Genomic DNA, 24,469 nt, shown 5'->3' with positions numbered 1-24,469 from the left:
CGGTTTCGCGCCGCGGGCGGGCTTGTTACGACGCGAAGTTAATTGTCTTCGTGTGTGACAAGCGCATCTCTCTCTCTCTCTCGGCGGGTTGTTGGCGGATTACCTTCGAGTTGCCGCGTGTCAATGGATGCTGAGACGCGGGCACTACCACCCCCTGGGCACGACGGAAACCGACGGGATATGTGTATATAAGCGGTCCGAGAAATGGGCGTTTATTGGCACGCCGCGGAATCGCGAATACAATTTGCGACGGTCGACGGAATACCGGCGCCCGGCGGCGACTACGCTAAACCAGCCGGCCCCTCTGCCTTACGACGTCGTTGCGGCGTACCGCCCGGCCCGTTCGTCGCCTCGCAACAACGTCGTCAGCCTTCGGCCTTTTTTACATAATGCAAAATTTTATTGATTGTAAGAGGTTTTGGCGCACGACCAAATCCCGCCGCAGGACAGCGGCTGTACGCGGTTTACGCGTTTCTAAACACCGATGAATTCGCCCGGCGTGGTTGTTGCCATATGTCGGGGGCAAATAACGATTTTCGGAAGATAGATTTGCATGGGTAACGGCAATAATATTTCAGCGGTCTTACGAATTGACAGCAATGATTTCAACGAGCATTGCTTTTCCCAGCTCTCTCTCTCTCTCTCTCTCTCTCTCTCTCTCTCTCTCTCTCTCTCTCTCTCTCTCTCTCTCTCTCTCTCTCTCTCTCTCTCTCTCTCTCTCTCATTTTCTCTTGAATTTCTTTTCTTTTAATTTCCCGAGATTCTTCAAACATAATCTAATAAAGATCTGAAGAATTATAGATTTATATTATAAAATTATGAAATTTACACAAAACGACTTCGTAAATTATATAAAAAAGAGCAGGTGGAGAAATTATTTTAATCAAGGAAAAATAAATATTTCGTGAAGAAGTGACTGTCTTAAAAGGCATTATAAAGAAATAGAACGCTAATAAAAATCAATAATTTTTGCGACCGAAAGAACTTCTCGCATAGATATTAGGATTATGATATTGACACATTGGAATAAATATTTTTTATATCGATTTCTTATGGTTATCAAATATACGTCGTGTGGTGAGAATATCCTCTATATTTCTACGGAACCGAGGAAATAGCAGTCGATAAGCGAAATCCACGCAGAGAATCTTGCAATCGACTATATAGATATACGCTCGCATTGTATGCTTTCATGTGTGTACGCGCGTGTGTATGCTACCTATATAGATATAATATGATACACATATACGTATATGTGCTATAGTATATACAGTGTGCCATAAATGAAAGTTTACTTCACAATTTGTATTTGGTGTTCACATTGAAAAAGTTAAGAATATAAATTAAACTTCATAAGTATAATTAAGCAATTAGAAATGTTACTTTTCTATTAATATGGAGTGGATTTCATTTCTATTAATATGGAGCAATTAGAAATGTTATTTTTCTATTTAATACGGAGTGGATTTCACTTCAATAGAAATTATTTTGATGTTTAATCATCGGTACGTCGAAAACTAAAACTGAAAGTTGAAGAGCAAAGAGAGAAGATCTTAAATCGTCTGTGGAGAGATCGATTGCAAATTCCCTCGAGAATTTTGTAATTACACGACCAGTTGACGCTATTTTACGGACACGCTGTATAGAACTTTATACGAATCCGTATCGAAAATAGATTTCGCACCCTCCTTCAAATGGGGTTGGTTTCTTTATTCCTCTTCTTCTTTATACCTTGACTCGAGAATTTAGCGAGGCACATGCCAGGGAATTAATAAGACCTTCTCCAAGGGGAGGGTCATACCGTGCCATGGTGTACAAATGAATTGTCATGAATATGTAAATTGAATTTTGAGCTGGTCGCTGAGTATTATGCGTGACGGCCGACAGGATAACGATGGGGGCGCGTCACACAGAGAGAAAGAAAGGGAGAGAGAGAGATAGAGAGAGAGCGAGCGATATGCTGTTTGTGCTGATCATATTCAATTTCGTTCGCGTCAATTCGAACGGAATGACCTAGTTGATTTTTTTTTGTTTTACTACGAAGAAATGATAACCGGTCGCTGCGGCTGATGCGCGGGGCGTGCATTAAAGAGCCTGGTCGTTATCAAGCTGCTTGTGGCATGTATGGAGGGCGAAGAGTGCAACTGCTCGAGCATAAGAGAAGCCAGGTTACTCTAACAATAAGTTATATTAGACAGGAAATCATAAGCACGACGCGGAAATTATTATTGCACGTTATAAATGCAAATTACCCCACTGACCCCTTGAATTCTTATTTTCCCTTTTGCGAATTTTTAAAAATTTTTCATCTCGCATTTTTACATTTTCATATTTCCCTGAAAAATACATGAGTGAAAATAACTGGCTTTTTAGTTTTAGTTTCTAATTTACTTTTACTGATATATATATATATATATATCTCTTAATCGCGTAGTACTATGTTTTGGTATACGCATCTCCGTGTTTTTCGGAAATACTCGAGAAATAATAGTACGATTCTTTTTCTTATAAAGCTTTCCGCACATTTTGCGACACATTGGGAATAGAAGGGATATCCCCGCCTTTTCTTGGTCGTCCAACTCGTAGTGTTCTATGACCGGTGGCGGTGGTGGTGTACTGTCAGGCAGAAGAACGTATAATCCGGAATTTCGCCGCAAAGGCGTAATACACCGGAGCGTTGTAGACCACCGAGAGATGGAACTGGTGGAAGGAGAATTTTCCAATCGCCGTTTCTCACGGGAGACGTATCGCGACTTCCAATTTATTCGTGGCGCAAATAGAATCGCGAGTACGGTAATGAAATTAGGATCGACAACGAGATTATAAATGCGATCGACTTCACGAATGCATTTTACGATTGAGCGAAGTTACACTGGCATTGATGAAGTGTTGCTCGAGCAGTACATCGAACAGTAATTACGACCGTTTCTAATGCACGAGACGAGTCTCGTTCCATGTTGCCGTTTCACACAACGAAAACAAAAGCAAATGTTTGAATTACATCCCCCCCCCCTCCCCCGGTCCGTGCGATTTTGTGCAACGCGTGCTCCCGGTGCACCATTATTTAAGCCCTCTGCCATTGCGGAAACACGAGACAGCGCGTATGTCATACTTTCGATATAATAATATCGACTACTGCGCCGTTGTAATCATCTGTTTTCACTCGTTGTCACGATTCAGCACGATGTCACGATGATAAACAATTGATTCGCACTAGTAGAACCTATTATCCGGAATGATCATCCAGAAGGTGCACAACACATTTTCAATGACTGATTTAAATAAATCTAATTTTATATAAATCGAGGAAGTAATCATTATTAACCCTCTGTCAGCAATCTGGGGCTTTAAATACCCAAGCAAAATTTCTTTCTTGCATTTCTTCGTGGAGAGAAGGATGCGATATTTGTTATCCCCCCCACCCTAAAAAAAGTTGACAGACGGGTTTCGCCGCCGCGGTGACGCCGGTTTCCGTCAATACGTGTTCAAACAACAACAAAATGAAGTTTGTGTCCTAAACGACCCAGAAAGCTGATGACGTTAGTGTTTACCAGCGTAAGTAAATGTTTTTTCGTTTTTTCACTATATTTCTAATAATTTTTGCTAATTAAAGCACTTCTATTATTAGTAGAGCAATATTTATAAAATGGCGAAGAGAAACGCCTAACAATATAATACTTTTTTACTTTTTATTTATAATTTTCTTTTATATTTGTAATAATATACATGTTATATAACTAACAATTTTTTACAATAAAAATTTATTTCGAAGTGAAAGAAAGTTAAACTTAAACTTAACTAAACTAAAAGTTTTGGAGCTAAACTAAACTAAACTAAGAGTTAAATTAAACTTTATTTTTCTCTGTATTTAATTTACGAATAAAGCCCTCTAAAATTTCATTATTTTTATTTGTTAAAACAAAATTATAATTTTTGGAGTCGACCTAAATAAGATTACATTCTTTTGAATAGTCATAGTCTAAAGTACCAAAACCCTGCAAACATTTTTGTTAACATTCATTCGTTGCAAAGTTATAAATTTTTAAACAAATTTCCATTTTTCCCCATTTCAAATTTCACTTTGTATAAACAATTGGGTTTAATATTTGGCTTTAAAACCTGTTGGATATTGTAGTAGAAATGTTGAGTAACTCATAATTTTTTTGGATTTTTTTGAAAGCCTAGAACATAAAAATAACATAGGGTGGACTTAAAAGCCTCTGATGAAGGGTTAAAATTATTCTTAATTTTCTTATAATTCAAATGTATTCAACGTAGTTTTTCAATTAATACTGATTTATAGTTAGTCCTGTATAACAGAATTTATTCCTCTATCTATGTATTAATAATATTTTACCTCGAATTTCACATTTTCCAAGTTAATTAAATTTCCATTAATATGATTGCACTGAAGAGATCACCAATAACTTTCATTTCGGAGGAAAAGTTCGCAAGAAAAGTTTTTTAATATTTTTAGAAAAAATATATGAAATATATATATATATATATATATATATATATATATATACATATACATATATATATATATATATAAAGCTTTCCTGTCTTAAAAATGACCATCTAAGAGATGTTAAAAATTTCTTTTAAATATAATACGATCACATAGTATATCAGGAATGCCGCAGATTTAAAATATAAAATAAATGCTAAAATAGAAATTGAATTATTTCCGGATTTTTAGACATTTTATTATTGTTATTTTTAAAACATTTCACTTTTAAAACATAATTTTTAACGTATCAGATTTTTCTCTCTTGACTTTTATGCTCCAAAACTTTTAATTCTTAAAAGCTACGACAAAGTTCTATAAAAAACGACGTTCAATTTTTTTTCCATTTCCACTGTGCCTTTATTTTATCTCGTGGAATTGTCATTACGGAAACCATAGCTGCCGAAACAACATCATCTCGACAATGTCGTCGTTTTATGTAGGTTGACATAGTTCTCGTTGTAATTTCGTTGCCCGCAAGTGGACTTGAGTATAATACGATTCCGAGAGATAATTCATCAAGATTTCATGATCACGTTAAACTTATCTCGTAACACAATATGCATCATTTTCACCTATGTATGAGTGTGTTTTAAATATTTTGCTTTACACAATATATACGTAAATATTTGCACAATATACGATATCATACCCCAGGTTTTAATAATTACATATCGTTTCTGTTAATTTAATAAATTAATCATGAAACAAAAATTAATAATATTATATGAATAATGCACGGAATTCGTGCTCTGAATTATTAAATTGCAAACGTTGTTTATTTCGTATATTTTATACATACAAGGCATACTATCGATAATTGTCTCTTCATTCTTTTTATATCAATGCTTATTAAATTACTAAGCTTATTAAATTATAACAAGAACTATAACAAGAAAAAGAGATAACTATACAATTATTATATAACGCGTAATATTTTAATAATGTATTCTAGAAATTAATTATAATTGAAAGTTTTAATAAAATATTAGTTTACACGTTCTTGCTATTATTAATGTTTACTTGCTACCTATTAATGTTTACAGCGCAGATGAGATTAATTTTTACTGTTTACCTGATTTTATCTTTTGATTTGTTATACAATTTCTAATGTAAATTACGTACATTAATAAATATAGCAATCAACTGATACTTACACACAAATTGATTACTAATTATTAATTTTAATTATTGCATGATTATTTAATGCTTTTTAATGAAAATTTTAATAATTATGATTACTCCAACTAAAACAAATTATTAAATTTAATACTATATACATATATAAATTTAACAAATAAAGTTTATTTTTATTTTATAATAGGAATATAGACAAATTAATTGATTATTATTATTTCCTATAAATTTTTATGTCACGAGAAAATTGTGTGCTTTTAATAATAAATTAAGGTACAAAATGAGTTTGAGCCGCGATTTAATTTTCTTCATTTATTAAAATCATGATTCCTAAATGATTAAAATCACGCAATTTTACTTCTCTTGGGATGTAAAAATTTGAATTGAAAAAGTGACTTACGCGAATACTTTCAATTAAAGCAAAGGTAAAATTTATTCTTTAAATGCACAAAAGATTACGCGGAAGATAACGCGCAATAATAAATCGTCGAAATTATAGCTTGAAATATAAGGAATAAGATATTTACAGATAGGAAAGACCGGGGCATTATGAGCCACGGGGTACCATGGGTCATTGACTGTTTAGGGTAATCCAGAATGTTTATGAGTATAGTGTCAATTAATTAACATTTCTAATTTATCAACAAGTAACACACGATGAATGAGTCATTTTAATTTAAAATTTAGAGTGGACTTTCTGGGACATGTAAAAAATGTTAAAATTACGTTTTATTTTTTACTGTGTACACGTACTAAAAATTAGGTGTAACTTTCTAGCATCTTTTGTCATTTTACCACACTACAGATAATTATGTAGAGCAACTCCGGTATATACGCCGCAGCTAAGGGAAACTTAATTTCGAGTATTATTTACTATGTTTAAGGCAAATGAATTATACCAATAAAAACTTTATACTGTCTACTACTATAAAAAAAATAGAAATATAAAATATTCATTCTTGGTATTTAATAAAAAAATAAAAAGTTTCAGAAACTCTTGCATTTTTGCCATACATCCCAGAGGGGTGGATTATATGTTATATGACAATCATGGGTGAAATATACGCCTTATAAAAAATTACGAATAATGTTTATAAATAAGGCAATAAAATGTCATAATAAGTTATAAAATGTGTGTAAGAAGTTTATTAAGATGTAAGAATAATACACAAATTATAAAACTGAAAAATTTTAAAAATAAAATAGAAGAGCGATAGATGCATTAAAGATTATTGTATACGATCCAAAAAAAGAAGGAAAAAGAACACATAGGAGATTTCGAGTTTTACAAAGTGTCTGTACTATGGCATATATCCCGCATGTTAACTTGCCGTATATCCTAAACAGGAGGGATATACAAGATATTAAGTTCAACAAAAAATACAAGAGCTATGCATTTGTATTTTGCTGTATTCCATCATTTACTATCCCTCTACACTTATGTATCATGAAATAACCATTAAACCTTTTACATTCCTTACAGTAATCATTTTACGTAGGTCGTAACACAAGATCGCGCTTCTTACTACGGTAAGAAATCGATTCAACTCACGACAGTTTCGCTAATATTAACAGTAAAGAACTGAAATTACAACACAATACTAATATGGCATAAAGGCACATAACAGAATAATGGCGAGCAAGTACCTTCATTCCTTCTATTTTTTCTGACATCTGCGGCGTAAATACCGGAGTTACCCTATTATTTATTTTTTTACTACGTTTCACCGTTTCACCGTTTTCTATATTAGATGCATTCGGGGCACCATGGGACACCCAATGCTGCGGCACCATGGATCACACACGCAACCAAGGTTGATGATAGATGTTATTTTTGATTGAAGAAAACATGTCAGAAGTTAGTTTTTCTCTTTAAAAAATGATATTTCAGTAGTGGGTTCTGATATCTTGTTTGTCCTGCCTAATCCTGAACAGTGTCATAAGAAAACGTATAAAATAAAATTTCCTTTCATCTTTTGTAACTTTGCGTTATTTCTTGAATTAATAAACCTAGTTTTTGTGTGTGATTCATAGTGCCCCAGTGACAAACCCATGGTGCCCCGTATTTCTCAAAAAATGTGTTAATTTTTTTCTCAAAAACTAATCAATATTTGCCAAATACGCTAAATAAATTTTAAAATATACATAGTGCTTTAATTATAAAAAAATGAGACAAAAAATCTTATATTTAAAAATACTTTTCAGAGTTTGAATTTTTGTGGCTCATGGTGCCCCGGTCTCCCCTATATAATATTATCGTTGGGCAAGTCGGCTAACACAACCATCGTATTTGCAAACAGCGCGCTGTGTGTGAGTAGCGCAAGGTTGCCGCGTTATCATTCACGCTGCAACGCTCGAGCGAGCAGGACAAGTCGCTCCGTGTATCAACACATAATGTCTCGAAAAAGTTTTAAAAGCATGCGATTATTCCTTACACAATAAGCGGCTATCGAATTAACTCCCGCGATAGAGAATTCGTTAATGTATCGAGAAGGAATTGAAGCGCGATAGGAAAGAATGAAGGAAAGAAGAATTATAAATCGATCGTTATCGGGATATTTTCAAATGGTGATCATTCCTTTAAATTTTGTTAAATGGCAGGATAGAAATACATCTACTTTCAACTTTTATTGATTTAAATGTATTTTTATATTTTGTATATACTTAAATGTAAAGCTCACTATTTTCAAATCGCGACCGTAGAGTAATACGTGACACGCCGAATTGAATGACGTGAATAATGAAGAACCGCGATATGTACACATACACTGTTCAATAATAATTAACTTGAAAAGAAATTATTTCATAACGTAATAAACATATTTTGTAACGGTACAGTTGTTCGTTTCTTGCGATGACACGGTGCAGTGTTCGTTTACGCGAGGTCGTCGCGCTTAACATTCGCGCGACGAAAGTCGAACCGGCAGACAACGATGCGAACAGCTTCGTGTGCTGTTGCATTACTTTCCCTCGCATGATTATATCCTACCGATCCTACGCACATTTCATTATTAGAGATTGGTTAACACCTACAATTAACGATTTGTAAGAATATCGAGGTGTCGACTATTCATCGTAGCAGATATTTCGCGCTATCTATTTATCACAGTGATTAAAAAATCCGAGTTATATTCAAACGTAATTAAAAGCTATGATTATAAACGTTTCTTAATACATTCGCTGCAGTCATTGACGCCGTGATTTTATTTTATATATTTATAGAAAGGCACGAGTTTTATAACTCATATTTATGATTGCTGCAGCTATATCTAACAATAAATTGATTTCAAGTTCATCAAAATGAGCGTTTGAACGGAATCAAAAATAGTTTTGATCCAAAAATAAAACACATTTGCACGCGGCTCTCAGTTTTAAGTCGCGCGCTAGAATTGCTAGCTGTAAAAGTGTTAACAATCGATTTAAAAGCCAAAAGTTGAATATTCAGCATTAAATATTTCGTAAAGGCGATGAATTGGCGAGGCATGGACCTGGGAGCTCATTTTATGCGATGTTTAGCTGTTGTATACACGAGATGATTTTGCTATTCTTCGAGCGAGCAAGCAACATCGTGAATCGCACCGTATATCGTATTATTTGTCGAAACGCAACAAAAAGAGTTGAACGCAATTGATTTTCATGAATACCTAGCGATTATCAATCCGCACATCTCGAGTACCGTGTCGAGCCACACGATTGATTTCTGATTCTTAGTGCGCACAAGATCCTATTTAACTTATGTTTTCGCGAGTGCCATAAAAAACAAAGAAGAACGGAAGAATCTGAAAGGAGGAGGAGGAAAAGGCCTGGAAGGCAGATGGTGATGGCGGAGCAACTATGGGGTAAATAATTCATTTTTATATAATAATTTATTATATATATATAAACAAATGTCCCGATTGACTCATCAACGCCCAGCTTAAACCCCTAAGCCTAGAAACATGAAAATCGCGGAGTATATTCCTTCCATTACGTAAGCACCCACTAAGAAGGGATTTTTAGAAATTCGACCTAACGGGGTGAAAATGGATAAAATGTGTTTTCACGAATTTCTCAATATCTCTTAAGGGGAGTTTACAACTGACTGGCATTCATTGGCGCCAGAAACCGACTGGCAAACTCACAAGTATTTACACAGTGATTGGCGTATAATATGGAAAATATTTAACATTTATTAAACACACAGTAAATGACAGCAAGCATATAACTTCAAATTTTAAGGTTATATGCTTTGGCCAATAACCGCCAGTAAACGCCACATTACTATAGCGCCAGTTTGTATCAAGTGTTTATACTTGCATTTTTACTGGCGTTAGTCGATTGGCGCCACTAATCATTGCGTGTGTAAACTTCCCTTTAGGCCCGATGAGATATCGACTTTTTGCTTGCAAAGGTTACCCACACAAATGCTTAAAAACATAATTTAAGATTTTGCCCTAATCAATCGTTAAAGGGGCAAATCTACATTCGGGGATGAATTATAGAATCCTTCGCATACTGCGTTATATATATATATAAACAATACGGGTATATCAAGCTAGTAATAATATACGTGTATTTCATTATTTGCAAAATTAATTATTTATATTTATATAATTATTTATGTGCGCAATAATTGTTTTTTAAATATTAATTATTTTGGCTACTGCTATAATTGAAGTATATTGTTTGTATTTTACAGTTCAACATAATTTGCAACGTAGCGTACCTACTCTGCTGCTGCTGCCGCATCGTATCTGTGAGTAAATAACACAGCCATACAAAAAAAAAATTATTTTCTGGCCTGGGGGTCAGACCATGTTTATTATATGTTTTTAGGGTCGCTGAAACCGAATCCGAAGTCCATTTTACCCCATCACGTCAGGTTTTTGACATAACCTTATACCTAATATATTGAACCTGAATCACAGTTATGTGATTGCGAGACGACATCGCCCTTTTTTCTTGTAGTATTCAACTCTACATTGGCCAAGTCACCAACCAATGTAGAGCTGCGGTCGCATGATGACGACGCCTGCGGGCCCGCATTCTCACCCTGACCAGCCGCCGATTCTGGGTATCCGAATCCCTGTCTCGTTAAACGTTTTCCACCTGTGCCTGCCATGACGGCATCAATGCCGTAATCCAGGGACTCAGCCGGATAACGGAATTGCTCCGTTGCCCGCCGTCACCGCGTGGAGGTGCCCTGTGAGGTTCAATATATTAGGTATAAGGTTATGTCAAAAACCTGACGTGATGGTGGGTAAAATGGACTTCGGATTCTGTTTCAGCGACCCCAAAAACATATAATAAACATGGTCTGACCCCCAAGCCAGAAAATAATTTTTTTTTGTGTGGCTGTGTAATTTTTTCAATTTTTATTTGAGGTAATGGTTTTGTGAAAATTGGAATTGTAACAAAATGCTACGGATAAGTATAACATTTCACAGATCCACTGCCTTAAGGAGGCTCTTACCTCGATCATAAAACGACAGATCTTTATGAAATTAAATTATGTTGTAAAGTGAACCACAACGAACCGATGCCCAAAACTTTAGCATAGGTTGACGATAAAAATTTTAAAAATATCAGTATTGAAATTCGCATTTTTAACACAGGGCATATGGTAAACACTAAAATTTTTACCGGAAGTGATGTATTTTCTTGGCAAGTTTGCGAGCCAGGTAAACAAAAAACTAAGGAATTGTAGTTAAAATAATAATCTTTATAATGATAAGAAGAAAACTTGGTGTTGACGATGAGTTATAAAAGATATTGTAGTTTTAATATGACGTACGACAGGTTAGGCGAATGATCTTCCGAGTGTCAAAATCGCGCGAAGTTTCAAATGTTGTATTACACGTAAATAAGTAAAATGCGTTTTTTAAACATCTATATAAACAATAAGTTTCAATTATTTGCCAATCAAACCTTGAAAATCAAAAAGTAAACAATGTTAATTATTCTTTCTAACCTCACTTGCACATGTCTTTTCTCTGCGCTGTATGGTAGCGGCATAATTATTCTCTCGCGCATTGACAACCTTTATTTTCGAGAATTTTCCTTTCATTTTCCCTCTCAGCATTCTCACGTTATATCTTTCTTTTGGCTCCATCTCTTCATCGCATCAATCGCTACAACGCTACACGGCTACACCTCACTTAGCTAAAGACTGCTGCAGACGACGTTGTAACACGCGCATGTTATTATTCTGCTCTTTAGCACTGACGTAGTCAACTGACTTATTGTATAAATTTTAATATTTACACTAATAGAACATACATATAACTTACTCTTACACTATGTAAAAATCATTATTTATTTTTTTATTTAATTTTCCGATAATTTTATAACCAATTATTAATGATAATTTTTCGGTTGCTACATTGATTAGAGCAGCCGGGTAAGAGCCTCCTTAAAATGGATGGGCACTATGACAAATTAATCTTAATTATTTAATCCTGAAAAATGATCATCCATCGATTTATTCTGCATATGAAAATGTACTCGAACGTACAAAAAACCTTGTAGAACTTATTATATCACTTCAGACATTTTATAACCTTATTACGTAATAAAAAGCTAGTTGCAATATATATATAACTTCAATTACTGAAAATATATAATCTAATCAATTTCGCAAGCATAAACAAAAAAAGATAGAAAATATTTTATAAGTAGCATAAGCTTGGTGAATCAGTAAATCATAAATCCATTATGCTTTTTTGCCATTATGCTTTTTTGTCAAGTGTGCTCTACTTCAAATAAAATTTTCAGGAAACACGAAAAGCATTATGAAATTATTATGCATTAATAATGCTATTCGTGAGAAAGCATCAACTATATTATAATTATATAAAGATTATAATTATATAATTATAAAATTTTGAAATTCGTTGCTTAGATGCCTTAGATAAATAGTGAATTATAAAAAAAGAGAAAGCAATAAAGTAAAACTGTATCAAATAAAAGGTTGACATTTTTAGAATAAAGCGTTTATTTAAGTTCCTTCATGGTGTTCATGGACAATGAAGATCGGAGACAACAAGTTATTTATAATATGTCGGCTTAGCCCCGGTCTCCCCTATGTATATTATATGTATTTATATAAAATAAAAATTAATCCTCTTCTAAAAAGAGTCTTTATAGAAAGTGGAAAAATTATTAGCATCTAGCTTGTTATTTTATTTTATTTTCTTTCTTTCTCATTCCCAAATATACTTTTATTAGAATTTGAATTCTACGTTCGGTCTCTCTGTATACCTGTTTTCGGGATTAAATATTATATGTATTGCTTCGAAAAAAAGCAATAGATTTTTTTCAGTATGCACAAATGGATGCAAGAAAAATAAGAATAATTTTTTTACGATTACAGCATATGTTTTAACTAATCTAGCTGTTTAACAAAAAGACTTACTAATAATTTTATCCTAATTTTATCCTAATCTCTCCACCGTCTCAGTTGCAATTGGGTTGGATTGCCGACCGTTTAACGAAACGAAGCGAAAGAAAAGAAAAAATTATCGTGACCGTGGCGCGAGTCTATAGGGGAGACTGGGGCTATGTGTCCACACTTAACGCTTTTTTCAAGTTTACTAAAAAACTAATAAAGATATTTGGCTAAAATTTTAATGGTATAACCCTTCAACCTTGCTATTAAAAAAACCAATTAAAATCGTTAATCTTTTAACATTTTAAAGAGGCGAATTTTTTAAGTGGGCAAGTCAAGCGTAGACAGATAGCCCCATATGCGGAGCTATCTGTCTACATTTGAGGGGCTATCTGTCCACATAATAAAAAACACATTATTTATATTAATATTTATACTCATTTATAATATTATTTATTATTAATATATAATATTGAAAAAACTGCCTAGTCGTTGGAGTCAGAGCAGTAGTAGACACTTTGTGTAGATTTTTTAACAGAATTCCTGCGTAGAGCTGACTTTTCTTTATATACTGATGGCATCAAACTGATTTTGAGTTCGTTGCAAAATCAATGTGATGAGTTTCTTTTGTCCCCTCAATTCTTTAATCTTTTTTTGTATTTGGGGCCTTTACTTTATCCTCGGCAGCGTTTGAAATAGAAAATACTCAATAATTTAAGACAAACTCGTGTATTTAACTTGACGTGTATTTTTAAAATAAAAATTTAGTGACGATTCTTGAATCGCAGGATCAAGTAACTGCTCGTAGGTCACTTTTTTACATTAGCGAGTGAGAGTGTTTTTACGAAAAGATTCTCGCTCGATTTTTATTCTTTTAATCGCTCTAAGTATAATGGATATGTCTACCTTATCCGTCTTAAAGAAAGTCTTTCTTTTTTAGTTACGCAGCATTATCTATTAATAAAAGAACAATCCGTCATTGAAGTGTGGACACATTGCCCCATCAAAAATAGGACAGATAGCCCCGACCACGTTTTTCAGTCTTTAACATGTTGCCAATTTTAGATTATGCGAAATTAAGATTTGACGCTTCTCACACCTGATAACTATATATTAATTGATAATATTATGAATTGCTTACTTTAATTTAAGTTAAACTACTGTCGCACAGCAAATTTTTCGACCGTCGAAAAATGTGAATAATTGTTTTCGCTTTTCTTTTAACGTATATAGCGTCTGCGAGAGGCATCGCAAAAAAACAAACAACATTTAAATCTCTTACGTAGGGCATTTTTCAACTACTTGTTACAATGGTAGAGACATATGTCTCTTAAAACTTGAGATAGCAGTGGACACATAGCCCCCGTAGACAGATAGCCCCGGTCTCCCCTATTTATTATCCATCTATATTTATTGAAGTTTTGATATTTGATAGACTTTATATTGCTTAAAATAGAGTGAAATATATCTGTGCATAAGAAATCAAAAGATAAAATCAGTAATACGAAATCGATATTATTCGATATGTAAAAATTAATAATAGAAAAGAGACCGGTATACGTAAGGCCTAAGCATGTGTAAACTTCATAATACCAATTTTGATCGCTTATAATTCGAAAAATATTATAATTTTGATATTTTCATATTGAAATTATTGATTCTAATTAATCCCCATACAGATACGTTATTGAAATATTACATATTAATAATTATTTACACTCTATGTAAAATATTTAATATTTGATTAATGCTGTTTTGAGATATTGGAGTGAAAATCTATCTGTATAAGAGTTTTATTTGACTTAATTGACGTTCACTCGTTGAAAACTTCTTGATTTCATTAATTTTATTATTCTTATAGCAACTCGGTTAATTCTCATTTCATCAAATAAAAGAATATGTAACTATATCCTAATTATTAATGTTTTTGATACTAACCCCGTTTTTATAAAATTTAATTTACACACATAGCAGATTAATTTAGCCAAACAAACAAACAATTATTATCATATTAATTTCATATTCTCTCATGTGCACCCGTTTGCAAAATTAAACTTTTACTGTAATTCGAATCGCCACTATCGCAATTTTGTTGGATTTATTTTCTGGTATATGATGAAAGAAAACTCTGTTTAATTTTTATTCAATTTAAAAAAACTAATTCAATAAACGAAAGATAAAACTAAAAAATTGCGTGCAGTGATCGTGCTTCCCCGTTGTATCGTCTCATCTCAATTTTATTTACATACAATAGTTTAAAAAAAACATTCAGAAAAATTTTATATATTTTTTCATCGTTCACTGAACATTTATTTATACTTGCGTGTTTTTATTTTATCAATATTTCGTGGATATTGATATGAAGCAACTTGCTGAAAATAGTTTGCCATTAAAATCTCTAACGACAATCACGAAAAGCGACATACACAAACGTGCGCGAACGCAACGCTAATTATTTATTAAGCGAGGCTGTTAGGCTTGATTACCTAATCTCTCCATCGTCTCAGTTGCAGTTGGGTTGGATTGCCGACCTTTTAACAAAACGAAGCGAAAGAAAAGAGAAAATAGTCGTGACCGTAGCGCGCGAGTGCAACGTCGACGAATATAGTGTTTGCCGGCGTGGCGTGGCGTGTATCGAATCTAGTTCAGTCACGTGGCGAGACAATTTATCCGGATGAACCAAGGCTCGCCTGCCTTTTCCTTGCTCGCCTTGCTCGTCTTACCTAGAAATAGCTCGTTGAAGTCGCCCTGTCCGCCGATGAAAACGCCGTAGTGTATGTTGAGCTCGAAAAAGCGACCCGGTAGTTGGGATCTCGTCGTGTGTATCACGTCGATCTGCAAGCTGATGTTGGCCTCGCGTCTTGTCAAATTGACCTCGTGCCAACTGAGGTCGTTCAGCGTCAACCCGCGGGCGCTCGCCATCTCGTTCTCACCCGCACCCAGATTAATGTGAACCTGCGACAAAAAGCAGTAGGAGCGGGCGCTCGTAAAAGTCAGTCTCATTTTTACCGGAGTTATTGTGCGAACGCGCCGCTACCGCAAATGGGTTTTATACGTACGCGACGATACAAGTGCATTCTTGTTTTTTGTTTTTTCTCGGTCTTTTTTTTCGAGGCCGGTTGTTCCTCCTCGGAATAGAGCTTCGGTTTCCGGCCGTAGACCCGGTGCGCTTTATGCCCTTCCGCGTCAGCTAGCTAGCGTCGTGTAGCGCGTAAAAAAGAATATTATGGAAACGCGTAAAGAGTTTTCACCGGTGAATAGCGAGAGAGAGAAGGAGAGATGCGTGTTTAGGAGATTTAATGAACATAGTAAACGACGGCTGCGCGGAAAAGCCGCTAGAAGCGTCCTCCGTCATAACGCTGTAAGGTGAGCTTGGCTTCTTTGCGGTCTCGCAGCGTGATCAAAAAGTTTCGCACTCGCCGTAAAATAATTATATTGCAGCTGCACGAGAGCGGAAAAAATTAGGTCGAAATCCGATGAAAGTCTATAAGCGGTAAACATATTTTCAAATGCAAACTATAATCGCTTTTGGAACAAAAACGATATTTTTTAATATTGGCATTGTCACTGCAAACAGGTGATTGCGCAGGAGCGTTTAATTTTTATCTCGTCAACTTTACGTTAATTTGCGAAAAATTCGAAGACTTCAATTTTTCGTATTTTCGAGGGACACATATAAATATATAAAAAAAGCTAGATTGCCAAAGTAGGTGTATACCAAACTCTCGGCATACGAGGTTTCCTAGCGCCAGTCATGCCCCGCAAATTCTCCGACAGCGTGAGCTGACAGGAATCCGACAGCTCGAGGTTTCGTGTATTCCGTCTGCACTTGAGGCACTCGCACAATGAGTTTGCACACCGAGAGAATGAAGAAGGCAGACAGCTAGACAGACAGTGAAAACGGCTTTCGGCCTCGTGCGGAAAATAAATGTCGAATCCCTCCGATCGCTCCGGCGCGGGCGTCCCCAATTTTCCCGGCGTCTCCATATAATGAGAAAAACGGGACGATCGCAGTTTAACGACGTTACTGATAAGATATGTCTCATTTTCGTCAAATTATTCTATATTTACGCGTAAGAGCTGCATACGAGGCAGAGATGTGTACCGTTATTCCCTTAAAACGCGTCGTGCGGCAACAGCTACTTTGTAATCGCGCCACCGGGGGATTCCTAGTTACGCGTGGTGGATTTACAATACATCCACTGGGGTATAAATTCCAAACTCCCCGTGCATATTTAGATTCGCGGAAGTCACCTAAATCAACCGCTGCCTGCTACACTGTCGCTCGGCATTGTAGATGCTCAAATAGTTATGGATCGTAGCATGTTTGATGATAAATTTTCTTATGGCTAGATAAATATTGTCTAAGATATTTATACAGGATTTGATTTATACAGGAATCAAGATATTCTGGAAAGGCATAAAAATGACATAAACTTAAATGCACAAATATTTATTTGATAAAAATTATGCAGCTACGTACGTACAAACTTATTCAATTTTTCTATAAATTTATGGTGATCATATTAATATTTTATTAATATTAATTATTATAATATAAATATTCTATTAAAAACTTAAACATCACTTTATTTATATCTAAGAAAGAAAGATACAGAACTATATAAAAACGTTTAATGCGTGAATAATCTTTTTTCGGGAATAGAAAATAGAATATAGGATGGCTGTGTTGTAGATAAATGCCTTTCGAAATACTTTCTACAGTTTCGCTTAAACGCGCTCTATGTTTCAACGCGGTGTAATGCATTATCGAGTTACCGAATAGTACACGGATGCGCCTTAGTCAGAGGTGAAGTAGCAAGGCTCCTGATAAAGAGCTTTTAATCGTGACCCGGATCGAACGTCTGAGACTTATAGCATTCCGGTACGGCGTCGCCACGGTATTCTTCGAGCGGTCTCCGTTGATCCTATGTAAGAGATCGTCCGAGGGAGACGTCCGCTGAGGTTCTCCTCTTAATGAAAAGTCGATCGTCCGAGACTAAAAAGTCGCAGTGGCGGCGCAGCGTCGCGTTCAAGCCACCGTACTGGCGACCCTTTCCAGCTGGCACAGCGGCGTACACCGTTTCATGATCGACCCGGTAATAGAGGCGCGAGGCTCTCGCGAGTTGCGAGCACGGTGCATCCGACGATGGTAGTCGGATGCGCCGATGCCGGATGACTATGCAGGACTCATTAATATGTATAAACGCGTTAGACGAGACACTTTGCAAAATGTAAACGCGCCTTTGTACATACACACACAGTCGTCGAAGAGCTCGCAGGATAGTCGCGTTATGAAATGCATGGACGATTGGAAAGTGAACAATATCGGAAGCTATACCGATGCATTCCGCGACGCGGACGACGCGGTCAAATCGTCGGATTATCCGGCAGTACGGTTGCGGCCGAACCATTGTGATATACACTGCTATCTGAGTTCACCGCGAACATTATAGATTGCGATGGTGCAAAGTAATAGTGGAAGAATGTACCCCGGGAGGACAAGACCGTCCAATTAGTGGTTCGTCCACCGTCGCGATGTGTCATAGAAAATTTTTCTTTCACGTTAGCTACCGATAAACGTCGCAATACGTCGAAAAGTAAATATCGCGACACACCAGAGTAATTAAAATTCGATTCACCGGATTACCGAGAGATTCAAGATTAACGACCATTTCACGCTCGAGATGCACTCGATAAAATAAAATGCTTGCTTTCCGTTTAGTTAGATAGAATAGGCGTGTTTCCACGCTGCTTTTTAACTGCAAATATATAACATCGAGGGAGACACTTATTTGGGTCAGGAAAAATGTCGCGCATTGTTAGTAACGATGTTTCATAATTACTAGGATTACGGTTCTCTTAACGAAGAGGAAAGACACAATACGACTCTTTCTCTAATTACGAGGCATTACGGCCCATTATATTAACTTGCTACTATCAAATTCTTAACGTCTCAGACTCATTACGGCGCTTTCGGCGCTCTCAGCTTATTAAATATATTTTATTTTAACGAGAATTCCCCAACTTTTGTATTCGTAATTGGAATTTTTTAGAGTTTATACGCAATATAATCGTAAAGAGAGAAGATCAAAAGCTGCCGCATAAATGAACTAAATCAAGGATAATTAATTACAAGTATGTGAAATATATGTAGTTAATAAAATAATAAATCTCGTTAAGAACTTCGCAAAAAAAAAGGAAAGGCTTTTTAAATTCTGAATATTGCACGAGAATGGAGACTCGACTACGTCACCAGCCAGAAAGCAAGCGATATACCGCGTAGCGATATATCGCCGCAATTAAGTTCTGAATCATCGGATTATCGCCTCGGATAGAGGGGCTTTTAAGCCTCTCCGGAGGCGTCGATCGAGACTTCTCCGTCGAGGAAGCACACGAGACCCCAGAACTGCCGTTGCACTTTTTGCCCCCAGCCGTTTATCCTGTCTTCATCCTTCTTAACGATCTTCTTAACAAATTTAATTAAGCCTCGACGGCGAGCAGCTTCTTTACGCTGCACGGACTTAACCCTTCGCGAAATTAGATTCGCGCGCGGTTTTCATGCCGGGATTCATGCGCGCAATCGGGATACCGCCACCTCCACACAGCTAATACACTCAAAGAGAGTATTTTAATACTATACATTGGGAGAGAGGTACCATACGGTTCTACCTCAAAATTAAGAAATCTTAACGAAGAGAAAGTTATAAAATTAAGTAGCTGACGTATGGGCTCGAGATTGATACTCGTAATTGAAATGCGAAAGACCGTGTATCGAACATTTTAGGATAATCGTTATATGCGGCCGTAGCGGAAACCGATTATTCTAATTGCTCTCGTCAGCAAAATAATATTCAGTCTCGCGCGCGCGCTTGTACTTCTAACAATTGCTAGCTCGCGAGAGTTAGGGTGCCAAGCACGTTTCATTCGAGGGGGCGGGGAAGAGAGCGATAATGAGTCATGTAAAATATGAGAGTACGCACGAGAATATTAATCGTTGGAAAATTAATAATCTGCGGCGAAGTTGTAACTTCGTTCCAGCTCAACGTTCTTTGTACATAATTAGAAGCAGCGCGGGCTCTCATCAGCGGTTATTATCAAGAGACAGGATGGCTACTGCTGCGAGCTCTATTGCTGTCAGCCTTCTTCTCATTATGGCCCGTGAAACTTGTTTATAGGCGCGCCGTTGTACCACTCTATTACGTATACGTGTTTCATATACGGGCCAGCAATGTTCATCTCCACCGCACTAGCAATCTTGACGCTCATCGCAATAACGTAGATATCGATCACGAAAGTTCTCGTATTCCGCGTATATATTCAATCGAAATTTCAATTTCTGACACTAACAAACGAGATATGAAATTGAAATTTCTGTCATAATGCGATACATACTCGTATTTTCACGCCATAATCCGGCAACGCGGAAATGTATAGATGCGTCCTCGAAGGATCACGTCGAAGGGATAATAGATTTCTTTCCATTTTACTTCGCAACGTCGCGGATGATTTTTCTGATTACCGAACGCGACAATGAATTTTTTCCGTTTATTTCATATGCATTGCGTAGACCGTGCGTTTAATTATTGCGCGCGAAATCAGCGCGAGACTCGCTTTCAGCGCTTTTCAACGAGTGAATTATTTCTTCAAGAGTAATTTTTAATGCGAGAGCTATTCGTCTCCGGGGAAACGAGAGCGAGTACTACCGTTGCTGCGTTTGCGCGTAACTCTTGCGTGCTGCTCCGCGCGTCTTTTTTTTGCTGGAACGAAAAAAAGATTCGCTCTATCATGTGGACCGCGAGAGGTTCATTATTGCGTAAAACCCGACCGAGTGACTTCGTCTCGCGGTGGACAGTTCTGACCGATCGCGTGAAATTTTGACCGATGTCGCAAAAAACGAGAGCTACGCGGGCAACGTTCCAGCCTCGAGAGCCGAAATATCGTCGCGCCGCGCCGTATCGACGCGCAAATAAAATCGGACGTAAAAAAAAAAGAACCGACCCCGCCTTCGCGCGGTATCACCGCAATTTCATTTCGCGAAACATCGATGGAAAAGACATTATGCGGTTTTGCTCTCGTTGTGTCGTCGAACGTGTTTGCCGAGCGACCGCGCGCCGTCGATGTTGACGTGCGCTATGTCATCAAGCCATTAAAAGGAAGGTATAGTCGATCCTCTAACGAAATAACAAGGGCGTTCCGTTGAACCGCTTGTCAAAAACTGTAAAATCTTTCGTGACAACGCGGAGGTAAAAACGCGATATGAATTTATCGTGAAACATTCCTCCGCGGTCGTCGACTTGTCGGCTAGTTAGACACGGTAGTGGCAGCGAGTTAAACTCGACGCGATCGAGGCGCAATTGTCACCGGCCGAAATGCGATACTCCGCGATATCGAAATCTACATGCGATTGAATTTGGCGGCTGGTTTGCTTGTATTTCGCTCGTGGCGAAACAATTTATTGGATTCTTTCTCTGCCTATACATACGTCCTGGTCCTTTATACGTAAGGTTTCTACCCATATACGCGCGTACAAGGTATTTATATATCGGAGTGAGATATTGTGAGACTCGGGTTCGACACCAGCATGAGAAAAACAAGAAGCGTTGTTTGCACATCCTATCTTATACATCGATATTATTATCAGTTTTATAATTAGCATTTTTAATGGAAAACTTTTTTTAACCGACTTCAAAAAAAGGAGGTTCTATATTCGGCGTGTATGTATGTATGTCCACGATTTTCTCTAAAACTACTGTGGACGGATTTAAATGCGGTTTTTTCACTGTCCTATAGAGCAATCCTCCACGAAGGTTTTAGTACATAAAATATCGCGCTAGAATATCAGGGTACGGAGCAGTAAGAAAATATGCGATAATAATTATTTATATTAATTTAATGAAGCACTAAAAAAGTATAAAATACAAAATTTTTCTTTGTATATATTTTTAAATAATATAGAAACAGTTTTATAAGACAGTTTTATAAGGTTGTCATTTTGGACGAAGAAATGTTGCTTTGTGACGTTATCGATTTCGATGCTATAAAAATATATATTATCCTATTCTTAACTCTTATCTCACCCTTAACCGCGCTTAACGTCGTCGCTGCCTTCTTTTATTAAACCTTAACTGATATGTGGCGATCTCACAGATCACCGCCCTTGTTCTATCCCTTCATTTTCCTTGCCCTTTAGCCTAGAACCTGTTCTTTTACCTTCATTCTCACTTCCTCTTAATGTAAACGTTTTTTTTTTCTTAATATTTCTATCTTGCAAGTAACTACGACGATCTGAGAGATCGCGGTATCAGTTAAATGTTAAAGGAAAAAATAAAGGCATATATGTCGACTAAATGTTAATTTATCCTTTACAGAAATTTAATAAGTGATTATTTGGCTAGTAATTAATTACTTATTTTGAGTATTAAAAGCACTCTTTTTAATGCACTTACAATATTAAATTTCTGTAAAGGATATTCTTTGCAAATGTGTGTGCGAATGTTCGCAATATTAAATGAAAGATGATATATTAAAACTTAATTAAGATTAAATGTAGATAAATGCTCAGGAATAATACTCAATATCACGGATTAAAAATTGAGATTTCTATTTGCGCGGTATCACGTGCGTTGACCGCAAAATTCGCCACGTCGTGATGATTAGAATCTTTTCCTGGATGCAATACCCTTCGCCATGTCATTGGAGTCGTGCCATCTCTCTCGCCAAGAAATAAGAAAGATCATGAAGTAATAAGAGTTCGCGGACACGCGCGCAAATGTTACATCTGCGCGCGGTGAATCCTCCTCTTTTCTTAATGCCTCGCGAGGGAATATATTTTAGCGTACTTATATACGCGAGACTCGACTTTTTTCTCAACGTGTCACGGCGCGTCTAATTTCTCCGCAAGGACGGGAGAGAAGAGGGAAGTCTGACAGGAGTATCTCGTAGCACGTGCGGCCCGTTAACGACGACGACGAGGCGACCGGCACCAAACAGAAAGCCTATTAATAGAAGTAAAGCGCCAGGGGCAAACGAACCTTCAATCTGCCGGCTTCGAGTTTGATCAGGCAGTAATCCGTCTTGCCAGCAGCCAATAGCAGCATAGCATCGGCGAGATGAGTTCGGAACCGGAAACTGATGTCAGTAGCACCCTTGGCCTCTTGAACCGGAAGATGGATGTAGCTCGCCCCGTAAAACGACACTGCAAGTTTAACAAATTTAATGCGTTTAGGTACAAAGTGGAAGACCGATGATACGCGTTATTATACAGCGGACAGTTTTGTGCCGGTGAGCGCGGGAAAGAGAGGCGGAAAAAGAGGGATAGGAAAATGCGCTATTAACGTTGCGAAATTCTTCATTTTAATTTACGTAACGTAAATGTGTTCTCTCTCTCTCTCTCTCTCTCTTGTTCTCTTTCTCGACGATCCCAGCCCGGTCCTGGAAATTATACAGTTTTCTCATAAGCGACGTAGGTAGTGTCGGTTGATTTGCATTTTGCATTTCACTGACTAATGTAGTAATAATTAAAATATAAATTTACGAAAAAAATATAACCGTCAAACATCGCGAACGGTTCCATTTTTACGTGAAACAAGGAGCCGAGGTGAATACGTTATTGCAGTGCGCAGGACCTCATTTTTCTTCGGTGCCGAGGAAGAGAAATTAAGTGTCACTCGGGGAAGTTTTATTTCGTTCATCTGTTTCTTCGATAACTTTTGAATTGCGCGCTGAAGTGGCTTTCTTCAGGAAATTTCATATATTTATCGTACCACGCCCCGTAAGCAGCGGTAAATAAGTAAATAAGCTGCGACGACTACGAAGATAAACAACAAACTAGTACGATTTTGCAAATCTTATAAGGTTTGCGACAGTCTTCTAAACTCCATTCATTTATTCCCAAAGACAAATATTAGTTTTTCAACTATATCCAATTTCCGTGACGTAATAAGAGAAGGATTAATTAGAGTCTAAGTATGGTTTTAAATGATAATTTATAGTAATTTTAAGTTATATCACCAAGATAAAAAGTAAAAATGCACAAAATGGACTTAACTTCTAACTGACCTACACGATTTCCACAAGTTGGAAATCTATTATATCTGCATCACTTGGAAAATTATTTCATTTCCGCATAAATTAACGTAATGCATTATCATTCGCAACATAAGTGTAATATATTATTCTGCACGACGGTAAATTTTTTTCCACGACATTAATAGACGTAATAAAAGTTTTATTTCCGCGTGAAATCGTTTTCCTGCATTCACATCAACTGTCGTTCACATATGTCAAAATAGTCATCGTGTCGAAACAAAAGAACGATATTTCCAAATAAACGCGCTCTTGGATAGTTCAAAGCTTTTTTTTTATTTATTGGTATGTTTAAACCGCGGGGCAGAGATGAAAAATGTCACTTTAGATTGACATGTTTAGTAACCGGATAGCGAATGAAAATGGAT

General features: G+C 36.5%; 1 protein-coding gene across 1 annotated transcript in view; it reads right to left on the bottom strand.

The window, feature by feature from the left end:
• The window catches only part of Kon (chondroitin sulfate proteoglycan 4-like protein), a 40,489-nt gene extending 17,282 nt beyond the window's left edge, over positions 1 to 23,207 (bottom strand). The window contains exons 1-2 of the mRNA XM_071723696.1: positions 23,048 to 23,207; positions 15,737 to 15,968 (exon numbers count right to left, since the gene is read on the bottom strand). Of these exons, the coding sequence (XP_071579797.1) occupies positions 15,737 to 15,968; positions 23,048 to 23,113 (298 nt within the window). The 5' untranslated portion in view covers positions 23,114 to 23,207. The remainder of the gene's footprint in view (positions 1 to 15,736; positions 15,969 to 23,047) is intronic.
• Positions 23,208 to 24,469: the final 1,262 nt, after the last annotated feature.

This window comes from Temnothorax nylanderi, unplaced genomic scaffold (genome assembly GCF_030848795.1).
Source record: "Temnothorax nylanderi isolate EJ_2023f unplaced genomic scaffold, tnyl_v1.0 TNYL_tig0637_pilon, whole genome shotgun sequence".
Classification (NCBI taxonomy): Eukaryota; Metazoa; Arthropoda; class Insecta; order Hymenoptera; family Formicidae; genus Temnothorax; species Temnothorax nylanderi.
The sequence above is the reverse complement of the archived record's forward strand: the minus strand, read 5'-3'. Positions and strand labels throughout refer to the sequence as shown.